The sequence below is a fragment of the Bos grunniens genome, chromosome X, assembly GCF_055505025.1.
Source record: "Bos grunniens cultivar Pamir isolate PY7600 chromosome X, Bosgru_T2T1.0, whole genome shotgun sequence".
NCBI classification, from domain to species: domain Eukaryota; kingdom Metazoa; phylum Chordata; class Mammalia; order Artiodactyla; family Bovidae; genus Bos; species Bos grunniens.
The window spans coordinates 56429800-56457437 of record NC_141194.1 but is presented as its reverse complement, the minus strand read 5'-3'; the positions used below and the strand labels follow the sequence as shown (position 1 = coordinate 56457437).

The 27638-nt window shown below is 41.7% G+C and overlaps 1 protein-coding gene across 2 annotated transcripts in view; it reads right to left on the bottom strand.

The window, feature by feature from the left end:
• The window catches only part of SYN1 (synapsin I), a 54756-nt gene that overhangs the window by 14404 nt on the left and 12714 nt on the right, over positions 1-27638 (bottom strand). For both annotated transcript variants that reach the window (XM_086387100.1, XM_086387101.1), the window contains exons 2-5: positions 24239-24296; positions 24041-24132; positions 21596-21752; positions 21334-21423 (exon numbers count right to left, since the gene is read on the bottom strand). In XM_086387100.1, coding sequence (XP_086243226.1) covers positions 21334-21423; positions 21596-21752; positions 24041-24132; positions 24239-24296 — 397 coding nt within the window. The remainder of the gene's footprint in view (positions 1-21333; positions 21424-21595; positions 21753-24040; positions 24133-24238; positions 24297-27638) is intronic.

Below are 27638 nucleotides of genomic sequence, written 5' to 3'. Positions count from 1 at the left end.
TTGGCATTAGCACTGCTGTCATGTAACCTGCCTTACCAACCATGAGTTACTGGATTATCTCTCTACTCAATACTTTAAAGCATTTTACCAGACTAATTTGTCGTTCCTACTCCATTGAGCTTTCTAGTTCAGAAATTATCCTACTGCTGCCACATGGCGGGGGCTTCCCAGGTGGCGATAGTGGTAGAGAACCTGCCTGCTAATGCAGGAGATGTAAGAGACGAAGGTTCAATCCCTGGGTCGGGAAGATCGCCTAGAAGAGGAAATGGCAACCCACTCCAGTATTCTTGCTGGAGAATCCCATGGACAGAGGAGCCCGGCGGGCTACAGTCCATAGGGTCATGGAGTCGGGCATGACTGAAGTGACTTAGCACGCATGCATGCGTACCAAATGGCAACCTCACTGGCAAATTCCCCTATTCACAAATACCTCCAGTGGACCAGCTCATTGACGAATGCCCTATCAATCATTTGTAAACAGCTCTCGCTTCAGGTGCTGTCCTGATGTCATCCAGGGAGGACGTTTTACCCCATCCAAACCTGTGGGTGTCACTGTTGCCACCTTAGGTTTTGTACTGTGAGTCTGACTTGAGTGAACAGGGAGACCTCCAGTAGGCCCAGAGGTCCCCCCCAACCCCCATCAACATAACCCAGCCAGGGACTCTGGAAGTAAGGGCAGCCCTGCCCCTGCCCCCACGGCCTATGGGAGATTTCTTGGAAGTATTCATTTGGGGACAAGGAGGGAGGGGGAGAAGGTGTGATCTGAAAATCCCCAAGTTCTGCCCTTCTCCCTCCCCCCCTACTTCTGCTCCCCTCACTCTTTTGATCAACTGAAGCAGTGAAGTGCAGCAAGGGTCCAAAATCAGGACCAACCAGGTGCATCAGCCCACCCGCACCTCCACCTTCCCCTACACAGCTGTCCATTCACCAAAACAGGCCTCTAGACTCAAGCCTCACCTTTCTGGTTCATCTTCCTCCCAAAAACCTGAGTGAGAGACCTTCCAAACACTCCCTTCCTCATGACTTCTTGCTTACACAGCTCGGCCCAGGCCCTTCTCAGTCCCTAGAACCTGCTCCTTACACTCCAGAGATCCAACTGAAGTGAGGTCCCTGGGAACTGGGCTTTCAGATTGGTGCAAACATTCAGTAGAACACTCAAGTGTCCTGTTGACTGGAATCTGCTTTACATAGATATTTGTCGAAGGAAGGGCTTCCCAAGTGACTCAGTGGTAAAGAATCTGCCTGCAATGCAGGAGACCCAGGTTCGATCCCTGAGTCGTGAAGATCCCCCTGGAGGAGGAAATGGCAACTCACTCCAGTATTCTTGCCTGGAGAATCCCATGGACAGAGGACCCTGGCAGGCTATAGTCCATGGGGTCACAAAGTTGGACACAACCAAGTGACTAACACTTACTTTGTCGCAGGAAAAGACTTCCAAATTCCCTCCCATCAGACTACCTACTGGTGCCACCAGTAAGAACCCAGGTCTCCTCCAGGACATTCTGGGTCACCAAGTATGGCCCCCTGGATCCTCTTGGTCCATGTCCTTTTGTATTCCTGGAAGGTTCTGCCAGGGCTCAAGGTATGTCCCAGGGATGGAGGGATTTTCAGCACCCAATGGCTACCTGTGCAGATATTTCCAGCAACAATTTGTGTCTTAATATTGACATGTTGGTTATGCCCTGGGAGGACTGAACCCTGCCCACCAAAAGGGGCAAATGGCAGCCTCTGCTGATGGGTACAAAGAAAGGACCTGGGCTCTGGTGGCCTTGTCTCTATTGGCTCAGCTGCCTGCAAGAGTCTGGCAGCTTCTGACAGTTCACTAAACCCTAGTACCAGCTCCCTGCACTCTTACACCGTTTCCTGACCCCAGGGCCTGTTCTCTGCATGTATTCATGTGTGTTCAGTCGTGTCCAACTCTTTGCAACCCCATGGACTATCACCTGCCAGGCTCCTCTGTCCATGAGATTCTCCAGGCAAGAATACTGCAGTGGGTAACCATGTTCTTCTCCCAGGATATTCCCGACCCAGGGATCGAACCCACATCTCCTGCATTGGCAGGCAGATTCTTTACCGAGACACCTGGGAAGTGCCCTAAGCTCTCCATTATTTTACCCCTGGGAGGAAGGTGAAGTAGAAAGTGGCAGAAGAAGGATGAAGCCTATTGTGGAAATGGTTCTCCTGCCAACCTGCCCACCTACAGGTAGTGCCCTGGATCAGGACTCAATACTTCATGGGATAACCACTAGGCCCTACTGCAGCCCTTTTCACAGAGTCTCAGCACACAAGATCACCTCCCCCAGACCCCAGCAGGATCTCCAGGCAAGATACGCGTAGTCCTGGGGTCATTACACCCCCCATCACTCTTCTGGAAAATCAACTAAAGGACTTCTCTGGTGGTCCAGTGGTTAAGACTCCACATTCCCCATGCAGGGGCCACAGGTTCGATCTCTGGTTGGGGAACTAAGAATCCGCATGCTGCACTGCAGCCAAAAAAAAAAAGAAAGAAAATCCACTAAAGTAAGTAAACTGAGTTGCCCTTCACCCCTAGCATTCCACATGTCTGTGTGTGAAGCTCTGATTGGAAGAGACTCTGATGGCTGAGAAGAAGCAAGTGGGGGGGGGGTGGCAGTCTTGTGAGGTGTGCAGCATGGGGTCCAGCTCCACGGGTAGCCTGGGGGCTGGCCCTTCTCACCCAAGCCTCAGTTGTTGATGTTGTTCAATCGCCCAGTTGTGTCCGACTCTTTGCAACCCCATGGACTGCAGCATCTGTCCCTCACCATCTCCGGAAGTTTGCCCAAGATCATGTCCATTGCATCGGTGATATCATCCAGCCATCTCATCCTCTGACGCCCTCTTCTCCTGCCCTCAACCTTTCCCAGCATCTCCCTGAAAGATGGGTCTTGCAGTCCCTACCCAGAATCCTTCTGAAGTCTGTGCTAGCGTTGGAGGATGATTAATGAGTGCATTCACCCACTGGGTATTTTGGGGGTGTCAAAACACATGAAACTCTCATAACAATAACTTCCTATATAATGTTACAGTAATTTAAATTTCTAGACCGGTAGTGTAGTGTAGTGATTAAGAATCTAAACACTCAAGCCAGGTTATTTGCATTCAAATCCTGCCCGTTACATGTACTAGCTCTGTGACCTTGGGAAAATTACATTACCTCTTTATACCTGTTTCCACCTCTGTAAGATTGGTATAAAATGAATGCCTAACTCATAGGCATGTAACTTTACGTGTAAAGTGCCTGGAACAGTGCTAGGTACATAGCACTTGTAAGTATTAATTAGGAGTAGTATGATAAATGTAATTTAATGTTTAATAGTGATTATCTGTATCACTAATGATTCTTTACAATATTGAAAATCATGTTTAATGTTGGGAATGATAATTTACAATATTAGAAATAATGTATAATATCAGTAGTAATAATTGAATGCACCCTGGAAAACTTAGTTTAACTCATCATCCTGATATCTTCCCCAGAGATGTAACAAATATTTAATATGCTCATGTGTTAATTTTTTTTTATCATGTGAGACTTTTACACTGCTTCCCAATGTCCAAATCACCCCACTTACAAATACTGACATTTTCAAAGACTTCTGAGGGCAAGCCCTCCCAGTGATAGCGTTCCCCACTATGAAGTCCTCACTGTGGACAAATCATCACATTTATAAATCTCTATTGCTGCCAAAACTATAGGTGACAAATCTCTAAGCCCTTGGCGTATTTTTTCCTTTGAAATGTCCCCTCTCTTCACTGCACAAATTCCCTTTTCCACAAATATCCCAGTAACAAATACCTCTGTTGAGCTACCTTCTTTATTCATAAACATCTGATTGATGAATCTCCACTGATGACGTCCCACTGACAAATCTCCCCATTCACAAATACCCAGGAGCAATCTATCATCCACTGATGGACTCTAGTGACAAATATCTCTCTTGATGATTTCCCAATCCGTTGACATATCTCCTATGACCACTCAGTTGAAAAATCTTTCTACTCATGAATACCTTTTTATGACATAATTCTCATTGATAACCTCTATCAAAAAATCTTCCCAAGAATACATTATACTGGCATATCTCCCCATTCAGGCATGCCTATCAAAATGCTCTCATTGTCAAATCTTACCATTCAGAACCATTCAGAAATACCCACCATTGATATCTACCTCATTGCTAAACTCACTTGAAAAGCCTTTTCATTCATAAAGCCTCATCCATCCATATAGCCCCTACTGATTGACCACCCTTCTCCACTGACACATTTCCCCATCCTTAGATATCTCTAGTTGGAAAATCTCCCTGCTGGAACAGCTCTCAATATATTACCCTATATGTTGAAACATCTCTCCATACTCCCAATGACAGATGAAGAAGTAGAACAATTCTTCCTTTTCATCAATACTGACTGACACTTAGGTCTCACTCTCTAGCCTGGGACACCTCCTATGCCAGTAGTGATGAAATCTGAGGACTAACCCCAGTTATACCATAGAGCACCCACCAAAGGAAATGATTAGGGCACACATACTCTCTGGATGTAGAGGTGAAGGTTGAGCTTGAAAAAAGAGATTAGTTGAAAGTCTGCATAAGAAGTTGTTAGAACCCCAGACACTCCCCAAATACCAGTCCCCACTGCAATAGAAGGCTGAAGATATGAGCTCTTAAAAAAGCAAAATAGAGAGTTCATATGGGCAGGAACGCCCAGGCCACACCTCTTTGTTGTTATCTATTTATCCACCACTGAGCCTGGGCCTCCTGCTGAACCTTTGTGAAGAGTTACAGCTCTGATGGGTGGAGGCGGGGCCACTGGTACCAGAGGGCAAGTCTCAGTGTCCTTTCCCCCCATCATATCACGAGGGCCTCCTCTGACTCCAGGCCCCTGGAAAGCTCCTTGAATCCTCTCCTGTTTGAGGGTGAGCTGGGCCAGGAAAAGCTCATGCTTCAACTCCGCTCACCCTCACTGTATCTCCAGGTCCCTGCCATGAGTCCCAACTTCCTGCTGGTCCCTGTTTTGTTCCTGGCTCTGCCCCTGACCAGCCTCAGGCTGGCCCTCAGGTGCTACCAACCACACCCCCACACTATTTATTGTAACTCAGATGTGGGTAAGTCTGGGCAGACCTCAGGAAGGCCTCTAACGCAGGGACTCACAGTGAGGTTCCAGAAGAGTGGATAAAGCCCTATGAGGTGGTTGAACCTAAACGGCAGTTGCTCTGCAAACTTTTGTTTTTCCCCAAGAGTATTGGGACAGGGAAAATCTTGAATGTTTGAAACCCAAGGGATCCCCTGACACATTTCTCCCACCATTTATCCCTGTGGCTTAATTCCTGGGATTCTTACTGAGACCATGAAGCATTATGAGTTCAAAACATCAAGGCACCCCGCTCACCTCCTTCCCCATATCTGTCTCCTCACCAAAATACAGGCCCCTGACCTTGTTCTGGCTGAGGGAATAGGATGGGTCTTTGAGGCCTCAAAACTAGAGATGTGATACTAAGACCCAGCCCCTCATCCATTAAATATTCTTCAGTCGCAGGGTCCCTCTCCCTTTCCCCCCCCCTCACAGACAATCAATGTTCTAAAAAACCCAGAATCAATGTTTCTGGGTCATGAAAGTACTCAAATATAAAGAGCAATGTGGTTATATCTATCTATCTACACACCACAGCAGTGATGACATCCCTGGGGAGAAGTTTTCTTCTAGGAATTCCTTATCTCAGGCCAGGCTGCATGTCCCTACCCTGCATGGATACCTCATCTTCAGGCCTCTCTCTGTCCCAGCCCTAGAACAAAGTGTCCCCTCCCTGGAGCATTTTCCACCAAGTACTCCTAATCCCAGCATGCTGTGCTCCTGATTTCAGCCATCCACAGAAAATTCTGTCCCCAACCCATAGTGTCCTGGATCTTTGGGACTGGGTACTTGGGGATCACAATCTGTCCCAGCCAAGGGACATCTGGTCACACTTTACTGACCATCAGGGAATGGCATTCACCCCCTTTATGCTCTTTGATGGATGAGAATGTACACTGAGTTGTGTAGTGTTGGAAGGGGCTCAGGGAGGAGTGTATCAGGGAGGGGTCCTGATCATCTACAAGTATGCCTGCAGGAATTCCAGCAGAGCTATTTAAAATCCTAAAAGGTGATGCTATTAAAGTGCTGCATTCAATATGTCAGCAAATTTGGAAAACCCAGCAGTGGCCACATGACTGGGAAATGTCAATCCTCATCCCAATTCCCAGGAAGGGCAGTACTAAAGAATGTTTAAATCACCGGACAATTGTACTCATCTCCCATGCTAGTCAGGTTATGCTCAAAATCCTTCAAGCTAGGCTTCAGCATTATATGAACTGAGAACTTCCAGATGTTCAAGCTGCATTTAGGAAAGGCAGAGGAACCAGAGATCAAATTGCCAACATTCGGTGGATCACAGAGAAAGCAAGGGGATTCCAGAAAAACATCTACCTCTGTTTCATTGACTACGCTAAAGCCTTTGGCTGCATGAATCATAACAATCTGTGGAAAACTCTTAAAGAGATGAGAATACCAGACCATCTTACCTGTCTCCTGAGAAACCTGTATGCGGGTCAAGAAGCAACAGTTAGAACCTTGTATGGAATAACTGATTGGTGCAGGATTGAGAAAGGAGTACAACAAGACTGTTTATTGTCACCCTGTTTATTTAACTTATATGCAGAGTACATCATGAGAAATGTTAGGCTGGATGAATTACAAGCTGGAATCAACATTCTGGGACAAATACCAACAACCTCAGATATGCAGATGACACCACTCTAATGGCAGAAAGCAAAGAAGGACTAAAGAACCTCTTGACAAGGGTGAAGTAGGAGAGTGAAAAAGCCAGCTTAAAACTCAATATTAAAAAACTAAGATCATGGCTTTGGGTCCTATCACTTCATGGCAAATAGAAGGGGAAAAGGTGGAAGCAGTGACAGATTTCCTCTTCTTGGGCTCTAAAATCACTGTGGATGGTGACTGCAGTCATGAAATTAGAAGATTGCTTCTTGGCAGGCAAGTTATGACAAACTTAGACAATATGTTAAAAAGCAAAGACATTACTTTGCCGACAAAGGTCTGTATAGTCTAGGCTATGGTTTTTCCAGATGTGAGAGCACTGTACATAAAGAAGGCAGAGCACCAAAGAATTGATACTTTTGAACGGTGGTGCTGGAGAAGACTCTTGAGAGTCCCTGGGACAACAAGGACATCAAACCAGTCAATCTTAAAGGAAATCAACCCTGAATATTCATTGGAAGGACTGATACTGAAGCTGAAGCTCCAATACTTTGGCCGCCTGATGGGAAGACCTGACTCATTGGAAAAGACTCTGATGCTGGGGAAGATTGAAGGCAGGAGAAGAGGGTGATAGAGGATGAGATGGTTGAATGGCATCACCAACTAAATGGACATGAACTTGGGCAAACTCTGGGAAATGGTGAGGGACAGGGAAGCCGGATGTGCTGAAGTCCATGGGGTCACAAAGAGTCAGACACGACTTGGCGACTGACCAACAAAACGCCTGCAGACATAGATCCAGCTCTTCCTTGTTCTTTCTGTTCCTTGCTCTTGTTTGCTGATCCCTTCTCCCTCTCCTGATCCCCTGCTCCTGCTCCTTCTCCATGTTCTATCCTTTTCTTCACTCCTGCACCTTCTCCTCACGCTCTTCCTTCCTTCCTGATCCACACTCCTCCTTGTTTCACTGCTGTTTGCTATTTCCTTTCACAGGTCCCTGGCATCCACGCCTATCCTTCATCCTTGTGGCCCTTCTCTTCCAAAAGCAGAAGCTATGTAGAGAAGCACATGGAGCAGTGTTCTGCCAAATCACCCCCAGGTGCCTCCCTGCTACCCCTGCAAAGTCACATACCTGAGTATCAACTTTGCACAATCCCTGTGGAGGGACCCTGAGTGCAAGGATATGAAGGCATAAACTTTGATGTTTTCCTTGGTGACCTGATATCTGCTATTGAATCTTCATGTACAATAGCCTCTGGCCTTGGACCCAGACTTCTACTCAGCCACAGTGGGCTGGGGATGCTTCACCTTCTTCAACAACATAAACCAATATAAGCCCTTCAACATCCCATCACCACCTCCTCAAGCCTCCGAAAGACTCCCAGCTCCTAACTGTGCTGGGGATCTATCTGGTTCACATTCTGTTTCTTGATCTGGATGCAGAAGAGAGGACTATGTTCACTGTGTGAAAATTCAGTGAGCTATATACTTATGATATGTTCCCTTTTCTGAACTTGTTACATTTCAATGAAATTGGCCCCTCAAAAGAAAACCCTGTAAACTACAAAAATATACTGTGCAGCACAGAGAATATAGCCATATTTTATTATTACTACAAATGGAATATTATCAAGAAAAATTGTGAATCACTATGCTATACACCTAAAACTAATAAAATACTGTAAATAACTTATATTTCAATTAAAAAATAAGTTAAAAAAAGAAAGGGAATAAATGAAGTCCCCCACCCTCTTAACATATCTCCCTTGCTTTTTCCTTCAATTGCTCCCTTACTACTGCACTCTCTCTTTCACACAATCCCAAAGTCACTTACCCTGTTGATTCTGACCATGAAGCACCCTCTCTTTCCTTATATCACAGGGACCATGAATCCTGGGCCCAGAGAAGGGACTGGATCCAGAAAGGCCTTGGGTTCGGACTCTGCCTGTCACATCATGAACCCTCTACAAACATTTGCTGAGCCGTAAATCACCTGGAGTGCAGGTAGCAAGGAAAGAGAAGTCCCTACTCCCACAGCAACCCACCCTCTAGGTCTGCATAACCAAGCTGATGTAAGTAGATCACCAGGCTAGGGAAGTTGGGGTGAAGAGAAGTCAAACTGTACCCCACATTTGACTGGGAAATATTTAGACACACTGAGCTGAGCATCCTAGAGGATTCCTGGTGGTCTGCAAACTGGATGGGAGTAGACAGGGAAGCGGGGCCAGAGTCCTGATGTGTCTACCATCTCAGCTTCCAAGTATGGGGTTGGGCAAGGCTGCTCCCACAAATCCAGGGCCACCTTTTACCCCTCCATGTTGTACAGTGTTGTTGAGGACAAAAGAGGAAATAGGGGAGGCAAGCTGGCTGGCAAAAAGTCTAATGCTTCTGCCATCACTTGCCACCATTACCCACCATTAACTGTCTTCCTCTGAAGGCCCGTTCTTTCTGTCCCTGACAAAAATAGCCTTTGTATAGCTACAAAACAGCCAGGAGGTACTATCAGGAATTAATGAGAAAATATAGCTATTAAGATAGCACTGAATTGGAACAGGTATAAAGAAAGTAACCAGTGGACTAGAACAGACTCCTGAACTTGCCCACACATACATAGGAATTTAGGATAGGATGGAGGTGGCATACCAGATCAATGGGGAAAAAGGGTTATCTATAAAGGAAAAGATGAAACTGGATCCCTACCTATCTCATACTGTATATGAAAATCAATTTTAAAGAACACATGTAATAAAGATGTTTGGAAGACTGCTAGGACTGCTATATTGAGAACAGCATTATGTAAGTGAATGGATGCAACAGCCATTCTGTAATGCATGTAGAGAAGTGTTAAAGAAATGTAATAAAGATGTTTGTAAGAATGCTAAAAAGAGAAAGGAAATCAATTTCAGATGGATGAAGAATTTAAATGTCAAAAACAAAGCTTGCTACTTGTATCATCTACTAAAGTTCCATTGTACATGGATCTAAATCTGGACTTTGAATTTTTCTTCCTTTAGTCTCAGTCTGTCTATCCATGTGTGTCATAGTGTTTAAATTAGAAAAGCTTCATAAAATGTTTGCTTGCAAAAGCATTAAACTCCTTGTAGACTGGAAAGGCTAGTCCCCCCTCAAAGCTCTTCTTTTTCAGGAACTTTACAATCAACTTAGCCAGCTCCAGATAACAGCTTATTAGGTAGGTATATTTGGGGAGATCATATTACATTTATAATTTAAAAATAGAGATCTAAGAAGGGAAACTGATATCTTTATGATCTTAATTTATCCTATCCACAAATAAGGAATGCCTTTCCATTTGTGTAAACCTACCTTTGAGTCTTTCAGGAGTGTTTTAAATTTTTCTTCATAAAAGTTTGCACATGGGAGAAGGAATGGCACCCCACTCCAGTACTGTTGCCCAGAAAATCCCGTGGATGGAGAAGCCTGGTAGGCTGCAGTCCATGGGGTCACTAAGAGTCAGACACGACTGAGCGACTTCACTTTCACTTTCCACTTTCATGCATTGGAAAAGGAAATGGCAACCCACTCCAGTGTTCTTGCCTGGAGAATCCCAGGGACGGAGAAGCCTGGTAGGCTGCAGTCCATGGGGTCGCACAGAGTTGGACATGACTGAAGCGACTTAGCAGCAGTAGCAGCAAGTTTGCACATATATTGTTAAACTTATTCTGAAGCATTTTATCTTTTTTGTTGTTACCTTAACTGGGGTTTTCTCTTCTGTCTGGTTAGTTGTATATATGGAAACTACTGATTTCTGTATGCTGATTTTATATTCTGCTGTTACTATTATTGTTTGAATTTGTTATTGAATCTCTGGGGAATTTCTAGGTATACTATCATGTAATCTATAAATAGAGATATTTTTACATCCCCTTTACCCATTTTTACATCTATAATTGTTTTGCCTAGTCTAACTGCATTGGTCTAATACCTCTAAATGCAAAAAGGCAAAATGGTTGTCTGAGGAGGCCTTACAAATAGCTGAGAAAAGAAGAAAAGCTAAAGGCAAAGGAGAAAAGGAAAAATGTAAGCATCTAAATGTAGAGTTCCAAAGAATAGGAGGACTTCTTAACTGATCAATGCAAAGAAATAGAGGAAAACAACAGAATGGGAAAGACGAGAGATCTCTTCAAGAAAATTAGAGATACCAAGAGAAGATTTGCTGGGGAGATGGGCACAATAAAGGATAGAAGTGGTATGGACTTAACTGAAGCAGAAGATATTAAGAAGAGGTGGCAAGAATACACAGAAGAACTATACAAAAAAGATCTTCATGACCCAGATAACCATGATGGTGTGATCACTCACCTAGAGCCAGACATCCTGGAATGTGAAGTCAAGTGGGCCGTAGAAAGCACTACTACAAACAAAGCGAGGGGAGATGATGGGATTCCAGCTGAGCTATTTCAAATCCTTAAAGATGATGCTGTTAAAGTGCTGCACTCAATATGCCAGCAAATTTGGAAAACTCAGCAGTGGCCACAGGACTGGAAAAGGTCAGTTTTCATTCCAATCCCAAAGAAAGGCAATGCCAAAGAATGTTTAAACTACTGCACAATGGCTCATTTCACATGCTAGCAAAGTAATGCTCAAAATCCTCCAAGCTAGGCTTCAACAGTACATAAGGCAAGAAATTCCAGGTGTTCAAGCTGGGTTTAGAAAAGGCAGAAGAACCAGAGATCTAATTGTCAACATCTGTTGGATCATAAAAAAAGCAAAAGAGTTCCAGAGAAACATCTACTTCTGCTTCATTGACTACACTAAGGCCTTTGACTGTGTGGATCACAACAAACTGTGGAAAATTCTTAAAGAGATGGGGATATCAGACCACCTTACCTGCCTCCTGAGAAACCTCTATGCAAGTCAAGAAGTAACAGTTAGAACCAAACATGGAACAATGGACCGGTTCCAAATTGGGAAAAGAGTATGTTAAGGCTGTAATTGTCACCCTGCTTATTTAAATTATATGCAGAGTACATCATGCGAAATGCCAGGCTGGATGAAACACAAGCTGAAATCAAGATTGCCAGGGGAAATATCAATAATCTCAGATATGCAAATGACACCATCTTTACGGCAGAAAGCAAAGAGGAACTAAAGAGCCTCTTGAAGGTGAAAGAGGAGAGTGAAAAAGCTGGCTTAAAACTCAATATTCAAAAAACAAAGATCATGGCATCTGGTCCCATCACTTCATGGCAAATAGATGGGGAAACAGTGGAAACAGTAACAGAATTTATTTTGGGGGCTTCAAAATCACTGCAGATGGTGACTGTAGCCATGAAATTAAAAGACGCTTGCTCCTTGGAAGAAAAGCTATGACCAACCTAGACAGCATATTAAGAAGCAGAGACATCAGTTTACTGATAAAGGTCCATATAGTCAAAGCTATGGTTTTTCCAGTAGTCATGTATGGATGTGAGAGTTGGACCATAAAGAAGGCTGAGTGCCAAAGAATTGATGCTTTTGAACTGTAGTGTTGGAGAAGACTCTTGAGAGTCCCTTGGACTACAAAGAAAGCAAACCAGTCAATACTAAAGGAAATCAATCCCGAATATCCATTGGAAGGACTGATGCTGAAGCTGGAGCTCCAATACTTTGGCCACTTGATGCAAAGAGCCCACTTATTAGAAAAGACCCTATGCTGGGAAAGATTGAAGGCAGGAGGAGATGGGGACGACAGAGGACAAGACGGTTGGATGGTATCACTGACTCAATGGACATGAGTTTGAGTAAACTCCAGGAGCTGGTGATGGACAGGGAGGCCTGGCTTTCTGGAGTCCAGTCCATGAGGTCACAAAGAGTTGGACAAGACTGAGCGACTGAAAAACAACAACAATACCTCTAAACACAGTATTGAAAAGGAGTAGAAAGAGTGGGCACCTTGCTTTGTTCCTCACCTTAATGGAAACGCTTTCAATGTTGTCCTATTAAGTTAACAGTAACTTTTGGATTGAGGTATACAAATTTGATCATGTTAAGAAGGCATGAGTTGATTTCTGTTTTTGAATGATTTTATCAGAATGGGTGCTAAACTCTGTTAAAGGCTTCAAAAATATCTATGGAAATGATCATATGACTTTCTCCTCAGATCAATTAATATGTTGCATTATATTGGGTTGGCCAAAAAGTTCATTCTGGGTTTTCCATAAGATGGTACAGAAAAACCCAAATGATCATTTTGGCCAACCCAGTATATTACCTATAACAAACCATTCTTGCATTCCAAGGGGGAAACTTACTACACAGTTATATTATATTATTTTCTTAATATAGTTTTGGATTTGTTTGCTAATATTTGCTTTAGGATTTTTGCATTGATATTTATGACTGAAAATTGCCTATGCATTTCTTTTTTCTGTTGTCCAAGTTATAACTGCTTTAGAAAAGTAATGTGGAAGTTGCTCTTCATTTTATGTTCTTTGGAATAATTTATGTGCCATTGGGATTAACTGGTCTCTAACAGTTTGGTAGAATTCCCCTTTGAAATCATTTGGGCCTGATGCTTTTTTAAGGCGGTAGTTTCTTAATAACTTTCTTCATTCAGTTCAGTTCTGTCACTCAGTAGTGTCTGACTCTTTGCAACCCCGTGAACCACAGCACACCAGGCCTCCCTGTCCATCACCAACTCCCGGAGTCCACCCAAACCCATGTCCATCGAGTCGGTGATGCCATCCAATCATCTCATCCTCTGTTGCCCCTTCTCCTCCTCCCTTCAATCTTTCCCAGCATCAGGGTCTTTTCAAATGAGTCAGCTCTTAGCATCAGATGGCCAAAGTATTAGAGTTTCAGCTTCAACATGAGTCCTTCCAATGAACACCCAGGACTGATCTCCTTTAGGATGGACTGGTTGGATCTCCTTGCAGTCCAAGGGACTCTCAAGAGTCTTCTCCAACACCACAGTTCAAAAGCATCAATTCTTCGGCGCTCAGCTTTCTTTATAGTCCAACTCTCACATCCATACATGACCACTAGAAAAACCATAGCCTTGACTAGATGGACTTTTGTTGGCAAAGTAATGTCTCTGCTTTTTAATATGATGTCTAGGTTGGTCATAACTTTCCTTTCAAGGAGTAAGCATCTTTTAATTTCATGGCAGCAATCACCATCTGCAGTGATTTTGGAGCCCAAAAAATAAAGTCTGCCACTGTTTCCCCATCTATTTGCCATGAAGTGATGGGACCAGATGCCATGATCTTAGCTTTCTGAATGTTGAGCTTTAAGCCAACTTTTTTATTCTCCTCTTTCACTTTCATCAAGAGGCTCTTTAGTTCTTCACTTTCTGCCATAAGGATGGTATCATCTGCATATCTGAGGTTATTGATATTTCTCCTGGCAATCCTGATTCCAGCTTGTGCTTCCTCCAGCACAACGTTTTTCATGATGTACTCTGCATATAAGTTAAATAAGCAGGGTGACAATATACAGCCTTGATGTACTCCTTTTCCTATTTGGAATCAGTCTGTTGTTCCATGTCCAATTCGAACTGTTGCTTCCTGACCTGCATACAGGTTTCTCAAGAGGCAGGTCAGGTAGTCTGGTATTCCCATCTCTTTCAGAATTTTCCATAGTTTATTGTGATCCACACAGTCAAAGGCTTTAGCATAGTCAATAAAGCAGAAATAGATGTTTTTCTGGAACTCTCTTGCTTTTTCCATGATCCAGCGGATGTTGGCAATTTGATCTCTGGTTCCTCTGCCTTTTCTAAATCCCGCTTGAACATCTGGAAGTTCACAGTTCATGTATTGTTGAAGCCTGGCTTGGAGAATTTTGAGCATTACTTTACTAGCCTGTGAGATGAGTGCAATTGTGTGGTAGTTTGAGCATTCTTTGGCATTGCCTTTCTTTGGGATTGGAATGAAAACTGATCTTTTCCAGACCTGTGGCCACTGCTGAGTTTTCCAAATTTGCTGGCATATTGAGTGCAGCACTTTCACAGCATCATCTTTCAGGATTTGGAATAGCTCAACTGTAATTTCATCACCTCCAGTGATGCTTCCTAAGGCCCACCTGACTTCACATTCCAGGATGTCTGGCTCTAGGTAAGTGATCACATCATCATGGTTATCTGGGTCATGAAGATCTTTTTTATACAGTTCTTCTGTGTATTCTTGCCACCTCTTCTTAATATCTTCTGCTTCTGTTAGGTCCCTACCATTTCTATCCTTTCTTGTGCCCATCTCTGCATGATATGTTCCCTTAGTATCTCTAAGTTTCTTGAAGAGACCTCTAGTCTTTCCCATTCTGTTGTTTTCCTCTATTTCTTTGCACTGATCGCTGAGGAAGGCTTTCTTATCTCTCCTTGCTATTACTTCTATGGAAATTGGTGTGGTAAACTCAAATGGGGTAAATTTTGGTAAAGTGTTCCCCTAATGAAATTGGTAAACTGTGTTCCCCTAATGAAATTATCCATTTCCTGTAGGCTTAAATTTTTATCTGGGAATGCCTTTTTATATTTTGACTTTTGGAATCATGCTAACATATTACATTTAAATACATAAAATTAAGTCAGTATAGATAGTAAAAAAACTAAAATTTAATATAAAGGGAAACAAATTACATTTGAAATAAAATGAGTAACACAACTGTTTTGGATGACAAAATGAACTAAACCATGTAGCATTTGAATACAGTACTTTGTATAGTCTCATCTAAAGACATAAAAAGGGCAAACAAATCTCAAGTTATACCTTACTGTGGTTGTGTTTTACAGTGGTAAGGGTGTTGAAATTCTAAAAATATTTTCTGTGTATTGTAGGATTGAGCAAATGAGTAAATATGTTGATGATGTTGGAAGCTAGGGCTCTCAGTGTTAGAGAAGAGAAATATAAATATGGAATGGGGAAAGGCTAGAAGGAACCTTATATTGTGTTGGATTAGAATTGAAAGTATCTGTGGAATTCCCTGGTGGTCCAGTGGTTAGGACTTGGCAATTTCACTGCTGGGGGTCTGTGTTCGATACCTGGTTGGGGAACTAAGATCCCACAAGCTGTGTGGCATGGCAAAAAAAGTATCAGTATGAGCACACTGCATATAATTTCATACATGTGTATATATATATAATTTCATATGTATATATGTCATAAACCACTCCAATAATCTTGCCTGGAAAATGCCATGGACAGAGGAACCTGGTGGACTACAGTCCATGGGGTCACAAAGAGTTGGACATGATTGAGCAACTAAACAGCAACAAAAATATATTTCCTAGCTCTGCACAATGAGACAATTTAGAAGCAAGGACATTCCAGTAGCAATGATCTAGCTCCCAGATCCTGACTTTGAAATGCCATTATCCTAGGGCAGGGAAAGAATAAGATATACCTGGAGGAGAGGTCAGCAGAATGCCAGGGTAAGTGCCTATAACAGTCCTCTCCTCTGTAAAAGCAATGAGAGTACTGGCCAAAGTGGTCACAATGAACTTTGTCAGAATTCTGAAAATTGAGCATAGGCTTACAGTAATTCAAGAAGTATTTATTCAAGAAAAAGGCTGAATCTCACTAAGAACAGTTAAGTTTTGTGACATTTGAACTTTTTCTGTACTTATTCTCTTCTTTCCACCTTCCGAACAGATTTGAAAATCAACAGTCTTGCAATTCTGAAGAAAACTGGCAGGCTAGCAGCCAATGGAAGAAGCAGAACAGGGTTGGAGTCCTCCAAAGCCCCATTCCCAAAGAACTATCTTTATTTGACCTGTCTTGGACTTCCCTAGAAAACTTCACACACAGGACTTATCTATTTGACCTGACTCAGAGTTCACCTGATGTGAGAAGTTTTTTGGGAGGATGCTTTTCAAAAATAATCAGCAGCAATTATTTAACACAGCAGCTGCTTGAGGCAACAATTATAGTTAAGACAAACAACAAGCTGACCAAAAGACTTAACAGAAAAATCTGGGGACTAAGACATCCATAGGAGTCTTTGAAAAGTTCCGACATATTCCTAGGAATCTAAAAAGCCATAAATATGCATAAGGCTGTGTGCTTGAATAGGATCTCTGGCTGACCCCGAGGCTCTGCACAGGCAGGAAGTGAAGGCTAAGCAAAGTTGTAAAAACGTGAAGAAATGAGCACCTGTAACAGTATGAATGCATACTGTTATGTTTTTTTTTTTGTCTCTGACACTTTTCCCCACCTATCTGATTTAAATACAACTGCATCAAGCAATAATTCATAAGTCTATATTCATGGGCATATGATGTATAAAGATGTAATTTGTATGACAACAATAGCACAAAGACAGACTGAGTGAATAAAGCTATAAAGAGGCAACTTTTTTTTTAATACTATTGAAATTAAACTGGCTTTAATTAAATGAGAGTGTATAAATTAAAATGTTAATTGTAATCCCCAGGGAAACTACAAAGAAAATATCTATATTTTAAATATGGAAAAGAAATATCAAGAGAATTATAATGGCACACTGGAAAATATCTATTTAACATGAAGTTATGCATTAACAGAGAAATACAGGAACAAAAAAAGGCACAAGAAATATAGAAAACAAATAGCAAAATTATAAACATAAATTTTACCTTATCAGTAATTACATTAAATGTAAATTAATTAAACACTCCAATTAAAGGGCTGCTGCTGCTAAGTCAATTCAGTCATGTCCAACTCTTTGCGACCCCATAGACGACAGCCCACCAGGCTCCCCCATCCCTGGGATTCTCCAGGCAAGAACACTGGAGTGGGTTGCCATTTCCTTCTCCAATGCATGAAAGTGAAAAAATAAAGTGAAGTCGCTCAGTTGTGTCTGACTCCTAGTAACCCCATGGACTGCAGCCCACCAGGCCCTTCCATCCATGGGATTTTCCAGGCAAGAGTACTGGAGTGGGGTGCCATTGCCTTCTCTGAATTAAAGGGCAGAGATAAGCAAAACAGATGAAAAACATGACCCAATATATGCTATTTACAGGAGATACACTTTAGAAACAAGTTGAACTATACTTTCAAATAAGTTGAAAGTAAATGAATGGAAAAAGATTTACCATGCAAACAGTAACCAAAAGAGGACTAGCATTGCTATACTAACATCAGATAAAATAGACTTTAAGACAAAAACTGTTACTAGAGATAAAAAAGGACATTTTATATTGATAAAAGTGTCAATCTATCAAGAAGATTTAACAATTATAAACATATATGCACCTAACAAGAGAGTCATATTGAAACAAAAAAACCAGGCAGAACTGAAAGGAAGAAATGGACAATTCAGCAATAATTGCTGGAGATTTTAATACCTCACATTAAATAATGCATAAAACAACTAGACAGAGGATAAACAAGGAAAGAGAAGGCTGATGATGCTAATGCTAAGTCGCTTCAGTCGTGTCCGACTCTGTGCGACCCCATAGATGGCAGCCCACTAGGCTCCTCTGTCCCTGGGATTCTCCAGGCAAGAATACTGGAGTGGGTTGCCATTTCCTTCTCCAATGCATGAAAGTGAAAAATGAAAGGGAAGTCGCTCAGTTGTGTCCAACTCCTAGCGACCCCATGGACTGCAGCCTACCAGGCTCCTCCATCCATGGGATTTTCCAGGCAAGAGTACTGGAGTGGGGTGCCATTGCCTTCTCCTAAGAGAGAGAGAAGGCTAGAATGGCACTATAAACCAACCAAACCTAACAGAGGTCTATAGAACACTCCATCCTACAACAGCGGCATATGTATTCTTCTCAAGTGTACATAGAACATTCTCTAGGACAAAGTATATGTTAAGCCACAGAACAAATCTCAATAATGTAAAAGGACTGAACCATACAAAATATGTTCTCTGACTACAACTGAATGAAATTAGAAATAAATAACAGAAGGAAATTTGGGAAATTCATTAATAAGTGGAAAGTAAACAACATACTCTTAAACAATGGGTCAAAGAAGTCATCATGAAAATTAGAAGATACTTTGAGACAAAAGAAAATGAAGACAACATATAAAAATTGCTTATAGGGAAATTCATAGTTGTAAACTTCTATTTTTATTTTTTTTTCGGGAACTTCTATGTTTAAAAAGAAGAAAAATATTAAATCAATAGCCAATAATCTTCCTAAGAAATTAGACAAAAAGCAAAAACAAAAACAAACACCAGAGCAAGCAGAAGAAAAGAAGAAATAAAGATTAGGGTGGAAATAAATGAAGTTGAAAATAGAAAAAAAAATAGAGAAAATTGGTGAAACCAAAATTGATTCTCTGAAAAGATCAACAAAATGCACAAACCTTTAGACTAAGATTTCAGAAAAGAGAAAACAAGCTACTAAAATTAGGAATGAAAGAGACATAATTAATAACTTTATAGAAATAAAAAGGATTATAAGAGAGTACTATGAACAATTCTATGCTAATAAACTAGAAAACCTAGCTGAAATAGACAAGTTCCTAGAAAGACACAAACTTTGGATACTAACTCAAGAAGAAATGAAAAATCTGAATAGACCTACAATAAATGAAGAGATTGAATTAGTAAATAAGAAAACGTCTTCACTGGTTAAGTATACCAAAAATTTTAAATAAAATTAACACCAATCTTTCATTAACTCTTCCTAAAAGAGTTAATGAAGATGAGGGAACACTGTCTATTTCATTGTATGAGGTTACTATTACCCCAATACCAAAACCAGACAAAGACATCATAAGAAAACTACAAATCAATGTCCCTTATGATTACTGACGGCATAATTTTCAACAAAATACTAACAAACTGAATCCCACAGCATATAAAAAGGATTATATGCCAGATCAAGTGGGATCTGACCCAGGAATGCAAGTGTGGCTTAATTCAGATAAAAATCAATTAATGTAATACACCGTATTCATAGAATAAAGGCCAAGAGCCGTATCATATCAATAAACACAGAAAAAACATTTGACAGAGTCCGACATCCTTCCATGATAAAAACACTTCAAATTCAGAAGGGACAACAAACAAGTGTTCATCAACACTAGGTAGCAGTTAGTATATTTGCTAGATGCACTGTTCTAACCACTTTATGTTTGTTAAATAATTTAATTCTCACATTAACTCTATGAGGCAGGAACTATTATTACCCACATTTTACAGATGGGAAAACTGAGGTGCAGAGCATTTAACTAATGTTTCTTATATTCAGAAGTTAGCAAGTTGTGGAGCTAGGATTACAACACAAAAATTCTGACTTTAGGGTCTGTGTTCTTAACCATAGTTTCTCAATGAATATAAGATAATAATAATGATGAACAAATTTGGTTTCAAAGTAATGATTTGATTTTCATCTACAAGTAAGCTTAATTCATAACACTACTGATTTGTATCAGTGACCATAATTTGTAATACTTGTAAGAATTTTTACTACTTTAATCAATGTTTATTTAAGTTGATAAAGCTGGGTCAATATTGATATTTAATCATAATTTAATTCATAAAACTGGTGATGATAACTTATATAAGTAAACATAACTTGTAAAAATCATAAAAAACTTGTAAAATTAACTATAAAATTTGATGGCACTAGGCACAGTGACTCAATTTCTATTTGGAACTAAAATTTGATTAATAACTGCTCTACTCTTAACATATTATAATCATAACTTTAATATTAGTAACTATTTATGATATCAATAAGATTATTAACCATATTAATAGTGATTTCTATTAGTAACTGTAGGATAGCTCAAAATATATATATTCATAATTTATATTAGTAATATTAATTTATAAATATTGGCAATAATTTATAACAGTATGTTACAATGTTTGTACTAATAGCTTAATTTCTTTCAGTAATTATACCTTAATTCACAAAATAGGTTCTAATCACTTATATTGATAACCTTAATTTATAACACTGGTAATAAATTGTAATCTTAGTTATAATATTTGATGACATTAGTAATGATAATATAATTTTTATTATTAAGTATGACATAATTCAAAACAGGGACTTATAATTTGTATTAGAGCATAATTTATATATTGACAATAATTTAAATAATAGTTATAATATTCAGTGATACTAGAAATGATTACTTCTATTTGGAACTATAATTTATAACACTGGTACTCATAATTTACATCAGTACGAATAGTTTGAAGTAATGGATATAATTTATAATGTTAGTGATTATATTTGTGATAATAGTAGCCAACAGTCAAATTTTCTATTTGAATACAATTTAATTCATAACATTGCTACTGATAATCTTTACTGGCAACCCTAATTTGAAACACTGTTAACATTTCTATCAGGAGGAATATTTGATAATGTTAGTAACAATGCCTTGATTTGTATATGTAATGTAATCTGAATTGTTACATTAATTCTGTTTACATTGGAAATCAGTTTCTTAATACTGATGAGAATAGACACTATAGCAGGATCAATGATTTAAATCATACTTGTAACTACATACATAAATGTATGATATTAATAAACTATCACAAAGCAACATCGCCCTCCATGTGCATGTGTCAGCTGTACTCTCTGATGGTATTCCACCAGCAACACATCCATTGGCAATATTATTGCAATAGGCATGATGCTTTTCCCTCCTGCCCACTCCCTTCCCCTAGACTCACCATCTCTTTGTGATTGGGGTAGAAGGTCTGATTGATTAGAGGGAATTCCTCTGTTCCCAGTTTCTTGTGCAGTCGAACCATCTGGGCAAACTATGAGAGCCAGGAGAGATGAGTCAGCAAGTCCCTTCACCTGGAGGGAGTCTGTAAGCTGGGACTTCAAGGTTCCAAGCTTCCTCTGATCCCCCAAATCACAGTGGGTTCAAGCTCCCACATGCATGTATGAGCTATTCCCTCTGCCAGTAGCACCCATCCTGTCACTTACCACCCAGGGTTTGTCACAGAAGTTGTAGACAGAATGCAAAGAGTTAATGCTGGGGATCCCGGCATACTGCAGCCCAATAACCAAACTGCGGTAGTCTCCATTCCGTGCCATGCTGAAGGCATGCTGGCGGATCAGCACGAAGTCTGGCTTCAGAGACCTGGGGTGGCAATGGTAAGAGTGTTGAGGGCCCCCCCAAAAGCTCCCCACCACCTTTAGAATAAAGGTCAAGTTTTTTTGTTTTTTTTTTTTTACTTTTTATTTTTATTTTTTTTACAACCAGCATCTGTTTTTTATTTTATTTATTTATTTATTTATTTTATTTTATTTTTTTTTGGCCTCACTAGCTTTTTTTTTTTGGGGGGGGGATCATGTTTGTTTTTTTTTTTTCTTCTTTTTTTGCCAAATATCAAAATGAATCCACCACAGGTATACATGTGTTCCCCATCCTAAGGTCAAGTTTTGAAATCTCCACGGCTCCTAGAAATGGCATAGTGGTTTCTTACCTCAGCCACATACACAAGCTATTCCCTCTACCACACGCACCCTTCCTAACATCTCTTCATCTGGTGACCCCCTTTTAAGCCTTTCCTGCCTGCTCTTTTACCTCACCAAGGTAAGCTTGCAGCTTGCCTACTCAGCTCTCACAGTTTCCCCATCACAATCTCTCAGACTACCACTGTACACAAAGGATGCTGCCCAGAATAAATTCCAGCCTCAGGGCTTTACATGGGCTATTCCCTCAGCCTGAAATGTAGCCTCCCTAGATTTCTGCATGCACCACTCTTCTACCTCCTTCAGGTCTTTCCTCAAATCTCTCTCACTCTTTTGGTCTACATCAACCAAACTGCAGACTCTTCATAATCTAACAATCACTATAGCCCTTTGCTGATATACATATATATATATTGTTTAGCACTTTGACATTTTCTTCTTTGTTTATTATTTGTATCCCACAGTAGAATGTGAGCTTCATGAGAACAGAGGATTTTTTTGTGTGGTCTTTTTGGGGTCTGTTTTGTTCACTTCCAGGACCTCAGCATGAAGAATAGCTCCTGGCACACAACAGATACTCAGTAAATATTTGTTGAATGTGAAATGCTGAGAGTAGCACCCAGTATGCAGTAGACGCTCAAGAAATGCTTGTTGAATTAGTCACTGAAAAATTTGGCTTGTTGTCTTCTGATATCCTTGGCTCTTCTTCAGAAGAGAAGCTATCTCTTTTCATTCTGTTCCTAAGTTCTTTTAAAAAATTGGAATATAATTGACATATTATATGTCAATTATAATATAAGTGTAAGGTGTATTGTTGTTGTTTAGTTGCTAGGTTGTGTCCAACTCTTTTGCAACCCCATGGACTGTAGCCAGCCAGGCTCCTCTGTCCATGGGATTTCCCAGGCAAGAATACTGGAGTGGGTAGAAAATCCCTTCTCCAGAGGATCTTCTCGACCTAGGGGATGGAACCGGGGTCTCCTGCATTGCAGGCAGGTTCTTTACCACTGAGCCACCAGGGAAGGTGTATAACATGTTATTTGATACATTTACATTAATATATTATAATATGATTGCCATTGTAGCATTAGTTAGTACCCTTGCTGCTGCTAAGTCGCTTCAGTCGTGTCCGACTCTGTGCGACCCCATAGACGGCAGCCTACCAGGCTCCCCTGTCCCTGGGATTCTCCAGGAAAGAACACTGGAGTGGGTTGTCATTTCCTTCTCCAATGCATGAAAGTGAAAAGTGAAAGTGAAGTCAGTCAGTCATGTCCAACTCTTAGCGACCCCATGGACTGCAGCCTACCAGACTTCTCCATCCATGGGATTTTCCAGGCAAGAGTACTGGAGTGGCTTACCATGTCACAAAATTATCATTTCTTTTTTTCATGGTAGGAATAATTAAGGTCTAGTCTTTTATAATAGGAGCTTTACTGATTATGATATAGTATTATTGTCTATATCATGCATACTGTGAATTAGACCTCTAGGACTTATTTATCTACCAGTTGCAAACTTGGACTCTTAAACAGCTCTCCTATTCTTACACACCCTCCCCCAGCCTTTAGCAATCACCTTTCTAGAAAGGTGATTTCTATTAGTTTGGGTCTTTTAGAATCTACATATAAGTGATATCATACAGTATTTCTCTTTCTCTGTCTGATTTATCTCACTTAGCATAATGGCCTCAAGATCCATCCATGTTGTCACAAATGGTAGGATTTCCTTCTTTCTCATGGCTGAATAATATCCCTTTGTGTGTGTGTGTGTGTGTACCACTTCTTCTTTATCTGTTCATCCATTGATGGATACTTAGGTTGTCTCCATATCTTGGCTACTGTAATGTGCCTAAGTCTTGTTCACAGAAAGATAGGAGAGGAGGTGGGGAATCTCCCTCAGCTCTAAGGGAGCCCTTATGTCTCTCCCATAATACCAAAGTAACCTTTTTACACTCACCGCACAACCTTCACCCCATTCCGAAGAACTTCCATGTCCACAGAGAATCCACCATTGGCATGAGCCACAAGGTTGAGATCAGAGAATTCAGCCTGGGAAGGAAAAAAAAAATCAGGGATTCACTCACAGCACACACAAAAGACAACTCAGTTTGCAGTATGGACAGTTGACCCCCCAGGTCCAGCTGCCCCAACTAACCTGTTCTACTTTAATGTCAATTTCTCCATGGATCTTTTTCCCTTTGAAGTATTTCGCCCTGGAGAGGAAAAGCAGAGCACATCTGTCAATGCTCAAATCTCAGAAAGACAAAACCCAGACCGGTCCTTTGACCCCTTTGCTCCTTCAGTGCCACTACAGAAACTATAAAGTGATTTATGATGGTTGAAATATTTTGAAAAAACCTAACAGTTGTTTGTGAACAATGAAGTCTCTTATAATCCTTGTGGAGGTATGTAAATATCAAGGTACTAAATCGCTCAGTCGTGTCTGACTCTTTGCGACCCCATGGACTATATAGTCCATGGAATTCTCCAGGCCAGAATACTGGAATTGGTAGCCTTTTCCTTCTCCAGGGGATCTTCCGAACACAGGGATCAAATCCAGGTCTCCCACATCGCAGGCGAATTCTTTACCAGCTAAGCCACAAGGGAAGCCCTGTAAATGTCAAATTGAAAGTGAAGTCGCTCAGTCGTGTCCAACTCTTTGTGACCCCATGGACTGTAGCCTACCAGGCTCCTCCATCCATGGGATTTTCCAGGCAAGAGTACTGGAGTGGGTTGCCATTTCCTTCTCCAGAGGATCTTACCGACCCAGGGATTGAACCCGGGTCCCCGCATTGTAGGCAGACGCTTTACCATCTGAGCCACGAGGGTGACTTAAATGTCAAAGGACACTGCAAATTATGAATTCTTAAAACAGAGTGCAGGCATTTCCCAAAGTATGGTTTGCTTGTCACAGTGCTATTTGAAAAACTTCTCAAAACAAGGAGTACTTTGTACACTGTAACATACTTTGAAATAGCACGGAGGTTTGTAAAATGGCATAGATTCTTAGAGGACATATCTATCTGTGTGTGTGTGTGTGTGTGTGTGTGTGTGTGCGCACACTCAGTTGTGTCCAACTCTTTTGTGACCCAATGGACTACAGCCTGCCAGGCTCCTCTGTCCATGGGATTCTCCAGGCAAGAATACTGGAGTGGGTTGTCATTTCCTTCTCCAGAGGATCTTCCCAACCCAGGGACTGAACCTGAGTCTCTTGCATCTCTGCATTGGCAGGCAGGTTCTTGACCAGCTGAGCCACCATATATATATATGGAGTGTGTCCAAGTGCGTGTCAGTGCCAGTCTGTGTGGGCTGCAGCATCTCTTTGCTTGGGTCCTTTCCCAAGGAGGAACACATTTACCACGTGTTGTTGTGCACCGAGAGGGACACAGCAGCCATGAGTGGGCAGCTGCATCAGAAAAGGAAGAGCAGACTAAGGGCCGCAGGCTGGTGAGGGATCAATAGAGGCTGGAGTCAATCACGACAAGGTTGGAGAGAAATGCCGCTGAGGATAAGGGGAAACTATAGGAGTGAAGAGGGGTAGGAATGGCAGTAGGCATATCACAAATTGCTAAGTCACTGTCCCTGGGCCCATCCCCAGCTAGACTCCTCCACCAGGCCCAGGATTCCTATCCGACAGGCTTGTCCACAAACAGAAGCTCATCACCAATCAGGTTTTTCATAGACAGGGACTGAGGGGAGGAGCCACTCCTGGGATCGCCTACATGCACACCATCAGGGTCTCTGATATACATGCTGCACAACTGAGCTCTGGTGATTTCACTGACATACCCCAAAGACCGCAAGCTATTTTCTTCTCTCTTTCACTCTTCCCTCCTACCTCCCACCTCATCTCTGACACTGTCCCCTCACAGATGTTGGAAGAGAGTCTCTTAAACCTGTGCATTTTTCATTTAGAAAATGATGATGAGTGTAGACTATATCACAACTTTCTTTTTCAAACTTTTTTGACCATATATGTAGTGGATACTATGGTGCTCTTCTCAGGTCTCCTCTTCAGGGCCAATGCACCTTGAGTATCAGCTGTTGACAGATTGCAGCTGTGTCCTTTGGGGAATTATCTTCTACCATAGGGAACTTTCCTGCCCAAGGTTATACCTATTTTGGACAGCCATGGATTACATCTGGTCTGTGAGTGAGTATGAAAGCCAGCCTCTTTGTCTCAACTATAGGCTGACTCTGAAGGACCACCCTAGGATCTCCCTAGAAGCTCTCCCGAGGATCAGCCGAGGCCTCAGAGGCAACTGCGCTGTGGACTCACTTCTCCAACTGCTCAACTTTGCCTTCCTTACAGCTGTTGATCCCAATGCATGTGTGCTAAGTTGCTTTAGTTGTATCTGACTCTTTGCGAGCCCATGCACTATAGCCCACCAGGCTCCTCTGTCCATGGGATTTCCCAGGTAAGAATACTGGAGTGGGTTGCCATGCCCTCCTCCAGGGGATCTTCCTGATCCAGGGATCGAACCAGCATCTTACATTTCCTGCATTGGCAGGTGGGTTCTTTACCCCTAGCACCACTTGTTGATCCCAAAGGCACTCCCAAATAAGCCTGTGCATGCAATTCTCTGCCTGAAAAATCTGTTTCGGAGATCCCAACCTAAAACAGTGGGTCAGAGAAGTCAAACAACAAAGAAAACTCTACTGCCTTTCTGGAGCTGGGCCATCCAGCAGCCCGCAGGCAAAAAGGAGCCATCATTTGTGCTGGTGGAGCATAGATGAGGGCTTCCCTGGTGGCTCAGTGGTAAAGAATCCGCCTGCAATGCAGGAGCCTCAGGAGACATGGGTTCGATCCCTGGGTTGGAAAGATACCCTGGAGGAGGGCATGGCAACCCACTCCAGTGTTCTTGCCTGGAGAATCCCATGGACAGAGGAGTCTGGTGGGCTACAGTCCATGGGGTTGCAAAGAGTTGGACATGACTGAAGCAACTTAGCATGCACGCATGCAGCATAGATAGCCTCTGACATGCTGTAGCAACACAAAGTGCCCTGTAGCATGTCTGGGCTGTGGTACAAGCAGGATGCCACTTGCACCATAAGATGTAGCAAACCCTATGACACTGGAGATGTCTTCAGGGAGAAGATGTGGCATGGAGTGGATTCTCGAGTGGGAGAATTATAGTGCAGGCCCATGGGGTTTTGAAGCAGCAGTAACTTAACTGATGGTGGACTGTAATGAGATACTAGTGGAAGGGAATGCACCAGCTGGTGAAATATTGCTGGTACTTGACAGGTGTGAGGGAAATGATAACCAGACTCGGGGGACTAAACACCATCGATTAGCTGAAGAAATATATGACATGCTCAGGGTGAATAATCACCAATTCAAAGCAAAATGTAGGGATTTCCCTGTGGTCCAGTGGCTAAGAGTCTGTGCTTCCAAGACAGGGGGCCCAGGTTGAAACCGTGTTCAGGGAACTAGATCCTACATACTTACTAAAGATCCCATGTGCTGCAACTAAAACCTGACACAGCCAAATAAATAAATAATTTTTTTAAAAAAAGCAAAATGTAAAAGACAAAAGACCTCCTTGGGTGTA